At 47.3% G+C, this 12,953-nt stretch overlaps 1 protein-coding gene across 2 annotated transcripts in view; it reads right to left on the reverse strand.

Moving 5' to 3' along the window:
- The window catches only part of LRRC1 (leucine rich repeat containing 1), a 129,527-nt gene that overhangs the window by 21,496 nt on the left and 95,078 nt on the right, over positions 1–12,953 (reverse strand). For both annotated transcript variants that reach the window (XM_001927688.6, XM_021098554.1), the window contains exons 5-10: positions 9,849–9,905; positions 9,468–9,531; positions 8,996–9,070; positions 5,572–5,716; positions 2,914–3,032; positions 2,127–2,210 (exon numbers count right to left, since the gene is read on the reverse strand). In XM_001927688.6, the coding sequence (XP_001927723.2) occupies positions 2,127–2,210; positions 2,914–3,032; positions 5,572–5,716; positions 8,996–9,070; positions 9,468–9,531; positions 9,849–9,905 (544 nt within the window). The remainder of the gene's footprint in view (positions 1–2,126; positions 2,211–2,913; positions 3,033–5,571; positions 5,717–8,995; positions 9,071–9,467; positions 9,532–9,848; positions 9,906–12,953) is intronic.

Below are 12,953 nucleotides of genomic sequence, written 5' to 3' on the forward strand. Positions count from 1 at the left end.
TCTGCATGAGCTGAGTGGCCAGGCTTTTCTGGGCTCGGCCACCTGAGGACACATCCGGAGCCCATTCTACCAACTCCCCGCTGTGTGAGGCTGGGGAGGAAAGGCTCACGGGCCTCAGTTTCCCCATCTGCAAAACGAGGCCATCCTCAGGGCCTCAAAAGCGTCTGTGACAAGTCTCCTAGCACAGGGCAGGGCACTGGGAAAGGAAGCCGTGCAGCTTTTCTGCTTCTCTCTGCACGTGACAGTGAATCTTGCCTCTACCCACCCACGTGGCGCGGGTCCCCAGGAGCACACCTAGTGTTCAGAACATCAGCTCCAGGTCTTGGTTTATCGCTTTGAGACTGCAACCAAAATGGTTTCATCAGCAGCATCTTTCTCTGGAGTCCTAGTTTAGCTGAGATGGGGAGTGACATCCTGCTGGGATCAGTTTAACTTAAACACGGGGGTGCAGATGACGGCTGCTGTGTCAGGACCCAGTCACGTTTAAAACAGACATCCTTGTGTGTCCGTTCGGGGATGCTGGCCATCTCACCCAGGGGGAAGCCTGGGTTGCCAATGGTAGAAAACCAAGACGAGGAAAGGAAAAGAGACACCAGGCCAAGCCAGACACCCTGCGAAGCGGCCCTGGGATATAAGAACCCCTCATGTTCTGGCTGGCTGGGGGCAGCCTTGGAATTGTTGCAAGACAGATATTACAAAAGGTCAAAGAGAAATACGAAAGAGACTGTGCCTGGCCAGTGATCACATCACACGGCACTCACCTTTTTAGGTGGTGGTCAAGGGTTGGTGGGGGCTCACCAACAGCTCATTTGATGGAGGTAGGGAAGCAGGCAACTTAAACTCTCTTTAGGCTCTACCGCTAATTTAAAAAAAAATCAAGCTCAGTAGGATCCATCTCCAAACAGGTTCTCCTGGTTCCAAATGAGAATGAGTCGTCTTTTCATTTTTTTCCTTTTCTTTTTCAGCTGCACCCATGGCATATGGAGGATCCAGGGCTAAGGATCGAATTTGAGCCGTGGCTGTGACCTACACCACAGGTGCAGCAATGCCAGGTCCTTAACCCACTGCGCCAGGCCAGGGATTAAACAGGCACCTCTAAAGAGACAAGCTGGGTCCTTAACGTGCTGTGCCACAGCAGCAACACCGAGCTTTCCTTCTAAACAATGCCCCAGACGGAGTTCCCATCATGGCACAGTGGTTAACGAATCCGACTAGGAACCATGAGGTTGCAGGTTTGATCCCTGGCCTTGCTCGGTGGGTTAACAATCCAGTGTTGCCGTGAGCTGTGGTGTAGGTTGCAGACGCGGCTCAGATCTCGAGTTGCTGTGGCTCTGGCATAGGCCGGCAGCTACAGCTCCGATTGGACCCCTAGCCTGGGAACAGCCCTAGAAAAGGCAAAAAGACAAAAAGAAGAAAAAAAAAAAAACCAATGCCCCAGACACCTCCCTGTTTGCTCTGTCATGGGTTTCCTCCCTGTTCTCAAAATTGGCACCTCCTTTGCCCGAACTTAAAAGCCCCCAAGCTGCACAGCCATGCCCACAATTGGGGGTGTCTGTCTCTTGTCTCTTGCTAGGAGCACTGACCCCAAAACCCTAAGAGCCTGGCGCTACCTCTCCGGGCTCCCTTCTTTACATGGAGCTCACGTGGCTCCCTTTCTCCCGGACGTGGTGCTGCCCAGTGAGTCTCTGCCTAGGAAGTGGCTGCATTGAGGTCTCTGCTTTTATGACCCCAATGCTTTAAGGGACTGTTTAACTCCTCCTTAAACCCCATCAACCCCAGGTCATGCCCTTCCTCTGCCAAACTCCCCAATCATCCGTTCCTGTCACTTGCGTCACTATGCTCCTCAGTCAACCCCCAAATGGCATTCTCTCTCTTTCCCCCGTGTATAACCCCACCAGTTCACTATGCCCGACTCTGCTCCCAGTCGACTGCACCCACTTCCTCCCCTTAATGTTCCTGATTCATATCCTTTAATACAATTCCTCTGACCATCTCTGGACCGCAGATGAGAGCTCACACCTTTCAAAAGCACCCCAGAAGTCTTTTAAAGTATCTGACATCCTGAATCCCTTGAATGCTATTACTATTTCTTCATCACCTTATTGTTTATTTTTTAAAGCACCTACCTCTTTTGGTAAAGACACTAATTTATTTCTGTCTGCGTTCAAGTTGCTCAACTTCTTAAGTTTTCCAATGCTCTTAGGTAAAGTCTGTGAAAATAACGTTTTTACTATTAACACATATTTTTAACACGGCTCAGAGTAAAACAGGTCTTTTCAGGGACTGAGAGAACCGAATTGCATCCAGCAGGAGAAGCAGCAGCTCTTCCTGACTATCAGGTGTTTGTTCCACTCACTTGGGGGAGGTGGAATCTGATATTTTGCATTTTCCTTGGAATGAGAATATGTTTCGGTGAAATGACATCAAAGGCACAGGAAACAGAGGAAAAAGATCACCTTTATGTCATGTATTTGCTTCTCAAGTCCCTTTGTTAGTTATCATGGAAATCAGGGCATTTCCATCTGATCCACTCAAATTACAAAAAAGTAGGAAGTTCCCATTGTGGTTCGGCAGGTTAAGAACCCAATGTTGTATCCATGAGGATACAGGTTCAACCCCTGGCTTTATTCAGTGGGCGAAGGATCCGGCGATGCCGCAAGCCGAGCCATAGGTCACAGATGCGGCTCAGATCTGGTGTTGCTGTGGCTGAGATGTAGGCCGGCAGCTGCAGCTCTGATTCGACCTCTGGCCTGGGAACCTCCATATGCTACAGGTGCAGCGGTTAAACACAAGTGAATGAATGAATGAATTTTCAAAATTGCGAATAAATACTAAGTAGAATCCACCCTAACAAGCCTTTCTGATACAGGGCCCACACCATAAATCTCCCTTCGATGGTAAAGCCACACTCACCAGGAGCCGGTTTTCTGTCAGGACCAGTTCGGTGAGGCTTTCACAGTCCCCAATCGCTTCAGGCAACTGGGTGAGTCTGTTCTGATCCACCTTCAGGATGGACAGTTTCTTTAGTTTTCCTGTGAAAGCGTCATTTAGACTCATGAGTTACCACTGTTTGCCTATTTCCTCTCCGCTGCTCTTATGCCTGTCATTTCCCCACCCAGCTTGACGCGCTCGGAAACCACCTCCTTCTCATTTAGATCACAAGAGGTGGAGAGTTAAAAATCATTTGTTCAGAATACCTGACCCAGTTAGGCAATCAGCAGAAAATCCTTTGGAAAGTCACTGCCTAAAAAAGATCAAGTCAAAGCCAAAAGATTGAGGAAAAACAAACAGTGGCTCCTAATAGGTCTTTACCAACAGGCAACGTCTCGTCTCGTGGGCAGAGGAGAGGCTCTCATCTGATTCTGAGACAACACAGTGCAGTTAATGACCCCACCCATGAATGACGACGACTCAGGGAGGTTCCCGGTAATGTGTCTACCCAGAGTACGGTGGAAATCTTTGAAAAGCTACATTAAGACTCATCAGGGAACTCTCACTGTGGCTTGGCACGTTAAGAACTCGACTAGTATCCTTGAAGATGTGGGTTCGATCCTTGGCCTTGCTCAGGTGGTTAAGGATCCAGCGTTGCCACAAGCTGTGGTGTAGGCTGCAGATGCAGCTCAGATCTGGCGTTACGGTGGCTGCAGCTCCGATTTGACCCCTAGACCTGAAATTTCCTTATGCAGCAGGTGTGGCCCTAAAGAGACAAAAAAAAAAAAAAAACTTAAAAAGGCTTATGGGGTGTTGAGAAGGGACTCACTGGAGATGCCCTCAGGCCATGGAAAAGGAAACGGGGTTTAGAGCAGCCTCCTCCACCCTCCCATCCTGAGCCATCAGATTCAATTCTCAGATTCTCACTTTCAACCAGAGCTCTGTAAAGGGGCTGAACCTACAGAGAAGATGTCTTTGATAGCCACTGAGAGTGGCTGGCACAATGACACTCTCCCCCAATAAAGGCAAAAAATAGCTTCTATTATAAAAGAGACAGAAAGCTGGACAGAGAGATGCTGAAAGGACTAACTTGCTGCATGTGCGGCCACCAGGCGAGGCAGGAGAACACGCAGGTGGCTGGGCTCCTTATTTAGCATAGTCAATACCTACTAACACTGTCCCCAGAGGGCAGCCACCGGCCCTCAGGTTAGGAGACCCATTAGCATTCTCTGCAGGGCACAGAACCCTACAGCTGACAGAGCTCACCCAAGAGGAGTCTCCTCCATGACATCCCTGGCTGTGGTCCTGCAGCCTCTCCTTGCATACTTTGAGAGACAGGAGACTCATTTCTTTCTTCTTCTTTTTATGGCCACACCCTCGGCATATGGAAGTTCCTGGGTTGGGGTCGAATCAGAGCTGCAGCTGCCAGCCTTCACCCCAGCCATAGTGACCCAGATCTGAGCCACATCTGTAACCTGAGCCACAGCTTGGGGCAACACCAGATCCTTAACCCACGTTACAAGGCCAGGAATGGAACCCAAATCCTCAAGGGTCCTTAGCCCGCTGAGCCACAACGGGAACTCCAGGAGACACTTTTCTTTACTATGGAACCCAAACTGATTCATAACAAGTATTTTTTAAGCTCTTTCTTAAGTCAAATGGAGATTCACAGCCCTCTCCTGTCATTTACACGAACTAGACGATGGAAATAAATCTATGCCCCCTTCTCCCTGACAACCTTTCCATGCTTGAAGTCAACCATCTCATGCCTCCTATGCCTCCCCAGTTCCTACAACGGTTCTCTGATGCCATATGTGATTCTCAGTGAACACTTCCACTGAGACTCAAAACCCCCCTCAGTTTCCCAACCGGCCTTAACCAAAAGGCACTGCCTGCCTTCCTGTCCCATCGTTATCAGTGACCCCTTTCATCTGGACCAAATGCCAGAAGGGAAGCAGCCCTCTGTTACACAGCTTCTCCAAATACTGAAAACCTTTCACAACTTCCCTTTGATGTTCTGAATAAAAGTTAAACGAAGGTCAAAGACAGCTCTCCTCGGACAACTACAGGGTTAAACATAGCTTCTGACAATTACCAGGCGGCTCTGCGATGGCGGAGCTGACAGTCCTCATCTGTTTATATCTTCTCTGTTTGCGTTTATTTTCTCACCCTGGACTGAGTTCCTTTATGGTAAAGGAAATGTCTGGACTATTTTTTAAAGGAAATAGCACAGAATGGCTAAAGGAAAAGATTATTCTCAATGTACCAGAAAAGGCTCCATTCAACACCCACTCTCCGTGGAACAGCCCTTCCCGGGGTCATGCAACAGGTCAAATGTATTTTCTCATCGACTTTTCACGCTGCTCCATTGGAAACGTCTCAGTGACTGCTCATGTACCTGAGCCACATTCTCCCATCTGGGCTAATGCCTATGGGAAACCATGGAGACGAGACGCCAAGGAAGTAGTCAGGGGCCAACACTTAAAAGCGAGACCACGAGAGGAGCGCTTTTACCTCTGGAGGAAACTTAAATTGGATTGGATATTCCTTGCTTTCCTTCTTTAAAAACAAACCCCGTCCCCAGCACCTGAGAGTGACCCTCGGCCAGCCCCTCAGTAGTTAGTCACTGTCAATACTCACCGATGCCGTCCGGGAGCATTTCTAGTAAGTTCTGGGAAATGACTAAATCCGTTAATGAAGTCAGGCCACTGATTTCTTCAGGAAGTCTTTCCAACCTGTTTTCAGAGACATCTAAGCACAGCAGGTTCTTCAGATTTCCTATTTCCTGCACCAACGACACAGAAAAAAAGGAACGCATGCCTAGCCGCCACCGTACAGAGGAATCGGTGACAGCGCTTTTTCGCCATCAAATCCCAAAGCAGTCCTAAGGATGTTTCTGCAGCGTCAGTGTGGATGTGAAAGCTGGGGTGAGTTTCCAGACGCCCTTCCAATGCAAACGGGAAGCTGTGTGAATCACACATACACGGGGAGCTGGGAGGGCGCCAAGCCCTCCACCTTCAGCAGGAGAGGAATCATTCACTCAAGAGTGAAGAAGATGGGCACCAAGGAAAAAGAAAAAAAAAAAAACGAGTCATTTTAAAGATCACACGATTAGCAGAGGGTGGAGAGGGGGAAGGAGGCTAGGATCCAGTTCTCCAAGTTTGGAATCAATCGAGTCAATCAATCAAAAGCTTATACTTCAGAGCAACCCTGAGATGTTGTCAGGACATCCATTGTGTCTCCTGTGAACGGCAGCACTTGTTACATGGGAACACTGCAGTGGTTGCTCCCCAGCAAAACTGGAGCACCCAGACCCGCTGACACCTCCAACCCCCGCTCCCCCCGCAAAAAAGAGAGGCGAATTGCTTTCACGAACAGCCCACCCAGGAGCGGGGGAGGCGTCTCCATCCGGTCCAAGGGTTATCTTACTTTCCACTGTCCAAGTGCCTATTTCCTCTCTTATAACCGCCTCCACTTTTCCATTCCAGCAGGTTCAATTCCCACTCTTGGGGCTCCTCCACCTTGCCGCTTTCTGCCCAAGACTGTTCACAAACTGCGCTTCCATATTTCTCTCCTGGAAACAGCAGGTCAGTCCTCCACCCCAGTGGCTCCCTGCCGTCTCCCGAGGAGCAAACTCCCCAATCTGTATTTAATTTGGGCTGATCAACTCTTCCCAGCTTATCTCCTTTCTCGTACGCTTCCTGTGACCCCACCTCTGCATATCCCCTCTGGAGGAACCCAGATGGCATTGCTACTGATGGCTACTAATTTCACGCTGGACGCCTGACAGTGTTCTACTTTTTAATTCATTCTTTTCAACAGTGTCTTTGTATCCTTTCTGTCATCCACGGAGACAGAAGATAATTCTGATTACCTGAGACTGTCTGACACATTCAGTCCTAGCTTAACAGAAGGTTAAACAAGAGGGCAAATGAGATGCATGCACAACCACTAATACTGTGATTAGGACGAGGCACTCTGCACATAATCCTGTAGGTACCTCTGTCCACACATGTATCTTCCCCTGCATGTCTAACAGCTGATATTTTATTACTTTCTTAATACCTTCCTGGCATCTTCCCTCCATCTTCTGACACCTAAGTAACCAGAATTCTCTCCATCAGGATTTCTCATAGTGTCTCAGTGAAATCTAAGGGTTACTCAAATCCTCATCCCCATCAGCTGCTGATCTGCCCTTTCCTTTTCCCAAACTGCAGCCAAGGGCTCAGAAACAGACTCGAATTAGTTCCTTGGTTGCATCAGGGGTGGGGGATGCCATGGTACTTCCAGCGCTGTAACTGCAACAACGAAAATAAGTGCTATTTGGGGAGTTCCCGTCATGGCGCAGCAGAAATGAATCCAACTAGGAACCATGAGGTTGCAGGTTCGATCCCTGGCTTCACTCAGTGGGTTCAGGATCTGGTGTTGCCGTGAGCTGTGGTGTAGGTTGCAGATGCAGCTCAGATCCCACATGGCTGTGGCTGTGGCGTAGGCCAACAGCTACAATGCCCATGCGACCCCTAGGCCCAGGAACTCCATATGCCTTAGGTACAGCCCTAAAGAGACAAAAGACAAAAGACGAAAGAAAGGAAGGAAGGAAGGAAGAAAAGAAGTGCTTTTTTTTCTAGCCTTAGGGATTCCCTGCACTGACATGCCTTCCCCACCTGAAGTGCACGGGGCACACGGCCCAGCAGAGACAGCCTCTGAATCACGATCGGGCCATCCACGCGTACGTCGAGGACCGAACACGCACCTGGACCGTCACGAAACCTATTCTGACTTTCAACACTGGCTGTGAGATACACTGAGGAGTCAAACTCAGTAATGGCTGGAGAAAAACAAAGTAAAGGGGAAATGCCCATTTGTTGTTGTTGTTTCAAGTTTCCCTCTCAACTGACCAGAAGGTGGGCCTGCTTATGGAAATCCCACAGCATGACATGGACTCAGAAGCCCACACAAGACCCCATTTCCTTCAGAACATGGTTCACACCTGTGGGTGGCAATAGAAAAACCACAGACACTGTAACATTCCAGCTACACCATAAGCAACATTTGGAAAAAAACATGAAATGAAAGCTTTTAACATTGCTTTTACATCGATGATTACAGGGCAAAATGTAGTCAAATGACCCCAAAGCACTGGACACACACGAACATCGGCAGAAAAGTGTATCACCAGATCAGGCGTCCGGGTCTTTTCCAAATTTGCTGGGCTTAAAGCAAGGATTTGAAATAAAATGCAGACTTCACAAACTAAAAATATATATTTAATATCTTTTTTTAAATTAAAAAAAAAACCATTTTTTTGTCTTGTTAGGGCCACACCTGCAGCTTATGGAAGTTCCTAGGCTAGGGGTTGAATTAGAGCTGCAGCTGGCAGCCTATGACACAGCCACAGCAATGCCAGATCCAATCTGCATCTGAGACCTACACCACAGCCTGCAGCAATGCCAGATCTGTAACCCACTGAGTGGGGCCAGGGATCAAACCTGCGTCCTCATGGACAGGTTCTAAACCCACTGATCCACAATGGGTACTCCCTATTTATTTATTTATTTATTTATTTATTTATTTATTTATTGTCTTTTTGCCATTTCTAGGGCTGCTTCCGTGGCATATGGAGGTTCCCAAGCGAGGAGTCAAATCGGAGCTGGAGCTGCCGGCCTACACCACAGCCATAGCAACGCAGGATCCGAGCCGCGTCTGCGACCTACACCACAGCTCATGGCAATGCCAGATCTTTAACCCACTGAGCAAGGCCAGGGATCGAACCCACAACCTCACGGTTCCTAGTCGGATTCATTAACCACTGCGCCACAATGGGAATTCCGGGTACTCCCTATTTAATTTAAAAAAAAAAAAAAAAAAAATGGTGTGTTGAGGCTTTCGATTTTTCTATGGCAATGTGGTATGATGAATCAATCCTCCATATATTTTCCCAAAGCTGCCTTTTCAAACAACGTTTTGGTTTTCAAGATCCTTTTTTATAGAAAAATCTCTTGTACGAGCAGGGAAAACATGAGCTTTATGTCTCGGGGGGAGACCGCGTGAAATGACCACTCACCTGAGGTAATTCTGACAGTTGATTTCCATCCAACCAGAGATCCTTTAGATGTAAGAGAGCTCCGATCGATTCTGGCTAAAACAAAAAAAAAGAAAGTTATGGTAACAAAGCTCCAATATTTAGCTTTCCATTAGGAACAAAAGAACCTGAATGCCAAAGGTAAGAACAGGGTACTACAGAGGCTGGGTGGTACTGCCCCAAAATCAGGGCCCCCTTCCTAAAAGCAGCCCCAACGTTCCCCAAGAATGCAGCCGCTCCCAACCCACCCTTCATCTCTAGACCTGACCCGCCACCCCTGCATCATAATCCTGAACCTGTATGAACTGAAGCACATGCTCTGATGTTGCTGAGCTTTACCTGTGCAAAGACTGGCTTACAAGCATCCCTCCAGACGCCTGCCCACCCTGCCAAATATTTAGTGCTCATAATAAGGATGAGGTGAAATTCAAGTCTCTCTTCAACTCAGACTTACCAAATTATAGATTTCATTGTTTCCTAAATCAAGTTCTTCTAGTCTCCGTAGCTGGGTCAGAGAGCTATTAAAAAAAAAACAGAGGGAGGGAGCTCTTAGAGAAAATGCAGAAATGCTGAGCAATAGGACATTCCTCCCTTGGATGCATTTCCCAAAATAAGATTCATCTGGATTTTATGGCCATAAATATTGCACAGGAAGGACTATTCAGAGAAGGCTGGCATATCTCAAACTTTCCCAAAGACACAGAACCTCTTTTTGACCAAAAAAAAAAAAAAAAAAGTTGTAAATTAACAATAACAAAAAAAAAAAAAAAAATTTCTTTTTAATGCTTAAAGAAATTCATTCAGTACAAACTACCCTCCACCCCCAGAGACTCACTCGGGAAGATATGTAAGAAGATTCTCCCTCAGTTCCAGTGAAGCCAGGTTATAAAGACTAGAAATGAACAGAAGGAAAAACGTATAAGGAATACACTCCAGATTCTTCTTATTCCATTCCCCAACATACACACTTGGCAAGGATCAACTCTTATATATATATATATATTTGGGGGGGTCTTTGTTTTGGGGGGTTTTTTTGTCTGTGACTGTGGCATGTGGAAGTTCCCGGGCCAGGGACTGAACCCATGCCACAGAGGCCACCCGAGCCACTGCAGTGACAGTACCAGATCCTTGACCCACTGAACCACCAGGGAACTCCGAGGAGCAACTCTTTTTTTTTTTTTTTTTTTTTTTTTTTTTGTCTTTTTGCCTTTTCTAGGGCCATGACCACAGCATATGGAGGTTCCCAGGCTAGGGATCTAATCGGAGCTACAGCTTCCGGCCTACGCCACAGCCACAGCAACGTGAGATCCAAGTCTGTGACCTACACCACAGCTCACGGCAACACCAGATCCTTAACCCACTGAGCAAGGCCAGGGATCGAACCCGCAACCTCATAGTACCTAGTCGGATTCATTAACCACTGCGCCACGACGGGAACTCCAGGAGCAACTCTTAATAAGACCTTGTATGTCATTTCCCAGGAGAAAACTATCTAGGACCACCCTGCCCCCACCCCCGGTAAAAACATTATCTCTACTTCCCAAATCTTAATATTAAAATATTAAAATAAAAAGAGCCATGCCATCCCTATAAGACACCCTCATTCATATAGGGTGTACAGCTGAAATGAGAAGAACCCTCTAGTCCTTGAAAGACAACTATTCCCAGGACCAAGACAGTGGCCAAATATGTGCTTTTAGACTCCAGAATGTCAAAATTGTGCTGGTACCATCAAAACAGCCAGGCCTTTAGCCTCCTGGAGCTTTTCTCCCAGATGTCAGTGAGAAGCCATAGCTGTGTGAAAGCAGTGGGCATCTCGGTCCAGGGAGCCTGCTTGAGACGCTGCACTCACAGAGCAAGAGGCCAGTGAAATGCAGGAGGGGTAACGTAATAATACACTCCACACGGCGCCTGGGACACGAGACTGATTCAATAAACGACGGCTGGAATAACCCTGCTTTTATTCCCAATAAACCCCAGATTGGCGCTCTTTTCAGCAGATTCTCCTGCTTCTGGGATGCAATCTGTGTCTGTTAGGAGCATGATGCAAGGAGACAGCTGTTCTCCCCAGATGCTGATGATCTGGGTGGCATCCTCCCAGGCAGCGGCAATTCTGCATCAGCACACAGCCGAGGGGCGTAAGCACTGGCACACGGTACCAATTCAGAAGAGAACCCACTCATCTATTACCCCAACAGGCCCTGTACTGAGCCAACCAAAAACTCAAGCTTCAGCTAACATCACCAGAATGACACCCAGATCTGGAGGACTTTCTGTGGGAGCACAGCGAACCCAGGGAATCAGACATCACCCCAACACTCTAATCCGCCTTAAACCTCTGTTTTCCTTCCAATAGCCACGCCAGAATCGCCGGCATGCACAAAGCTGGGCTTCTAACATCAGAAAATGTACATGTGATTTGCACGAACAGTGTAACATACACACGTAAAGCCCCTGGGCTTAAAAATGTCTTTATACTATGAAATGTACACATTCAGTATCTCCTCCAATTTTAGAAAACTAAAACTAAGTTTTAGAAGTGGAGAAGCCGAGTAAGTTTTCATGATTAAAGCAAGAGCAAACAAATAAAACTCTTTGGAATATACTTTTTTAAAAAAAAAATTAATATCCCTGCTAATAAGTAATTATGAATTTAATACCATCAGTCTTTCTCCAAAATGTAGCTCAGTGGGGACTACTCAGCTCTGCTGTCTCTGGGCCAAGCATTTCTAGAAGAAATAACACGGGAAGGAAAGGAAGGTAAAAAGGACACACCCAGGATCTATCTCCCAAAAAAGCAAGCTGTAGAGGAGGGGGAGACATAACATTGAAAGTCATTGTAAAAGTAAAAACTTATGGAGTTCCCACTGAGGCTCAGTGGGTTAAGAACCTGACACAGTATCCATGAGGATGCAGGTTCAATCTGTGGCCTCGCTCAGTGGGTTAAGGATCCAGCATTACTATGACCTGTGGTGTAGGTGGCAGATGCGGCTTGGATCTGGCGTGGCTGTGGCTGTGGTGTGTAGGCTGGCAGCTGCAGCTCCAATTCAACCCCTAGTCTGGGAACCTCCATATGCCACAGGTATGGCCGAAAAAGAAGAAAATTTTTAAAGTAAAAACTTAAAAACGAAGGGCTATGTTTTCAGTTCTAAATGTTCATGGAAACCTGAGCCAGTTTATGGGGGAGGTGGTCATCATTTGGCTGTTTTCACATTTATCTTTTAAAAATCACTGATAGAATTGTCATTGTACCTATATAACATTCATCACTTTCACACCTATTTTGACACACTAAAGACATCCACCACTTAAAAGGAGGGAAAAAGTCCTTCTTTGCTTCAAAAACTTTACTCTTGGGCATCATCAGAAGTATCTTGTGGAGGAGATACAGCAACAGGATCGGCTGTATCTTTGGAGCACTGGGACACAGGTTTGATCCCCAGCCCAGCACAGGGGATTGGAGATCCTGTGTTGCTACAACTGTGGCGTAGGTTGCAATGTGGCTTAGATCTGATCCCTGGCCCAGGAACTCCATACGGCAGGGGGCGGCCAAAAAAAAAAAATGTATCTTGCAAAGCAGTGCTACCCAGGCCTTCCTGATGAGTGCTGCAGAGGTGTGCAGCCTTGGGCTGAGGCTATCTGCCTGAGATAGAGACCAGAGCGGGGGCCCCTCCTGCCACCTGGGGCAGAGTTGCTGGGCTGGAGCTCCTTACACTTGTCATCTCCTGATTAATAAGAGCCCAGCACCTAAGTACCAAGGTCCCTTAGAAAGCAGCAAAGTCTCAGTTCAAATCTGGTAAAAGCCAAAACTTTGACTTCACCCTACACTGCCCCAGGGCATCTGGGAAAGCCATTCTTTGGAACTCTCTTTATAATTTACATTTTATTTATTTATTTATTTATTGCCATTTCTTCAGCCGTTCCTACTGCATATGGAGGT

Source organism: Sus scrofa, chromosome 7, assembly GCF_000003025.6.
Source record: "Sus scrofa isolate TJ Tabasco breed Duroc chromosome 7, Sscrofa11.1, whole genome shotgun sequence".
Lineage (NCBI taxonomy): Eukaryota > Metazoa > Chordata > Mammalia > Artiodactyla > Suidae > Sus > Sus scrofa.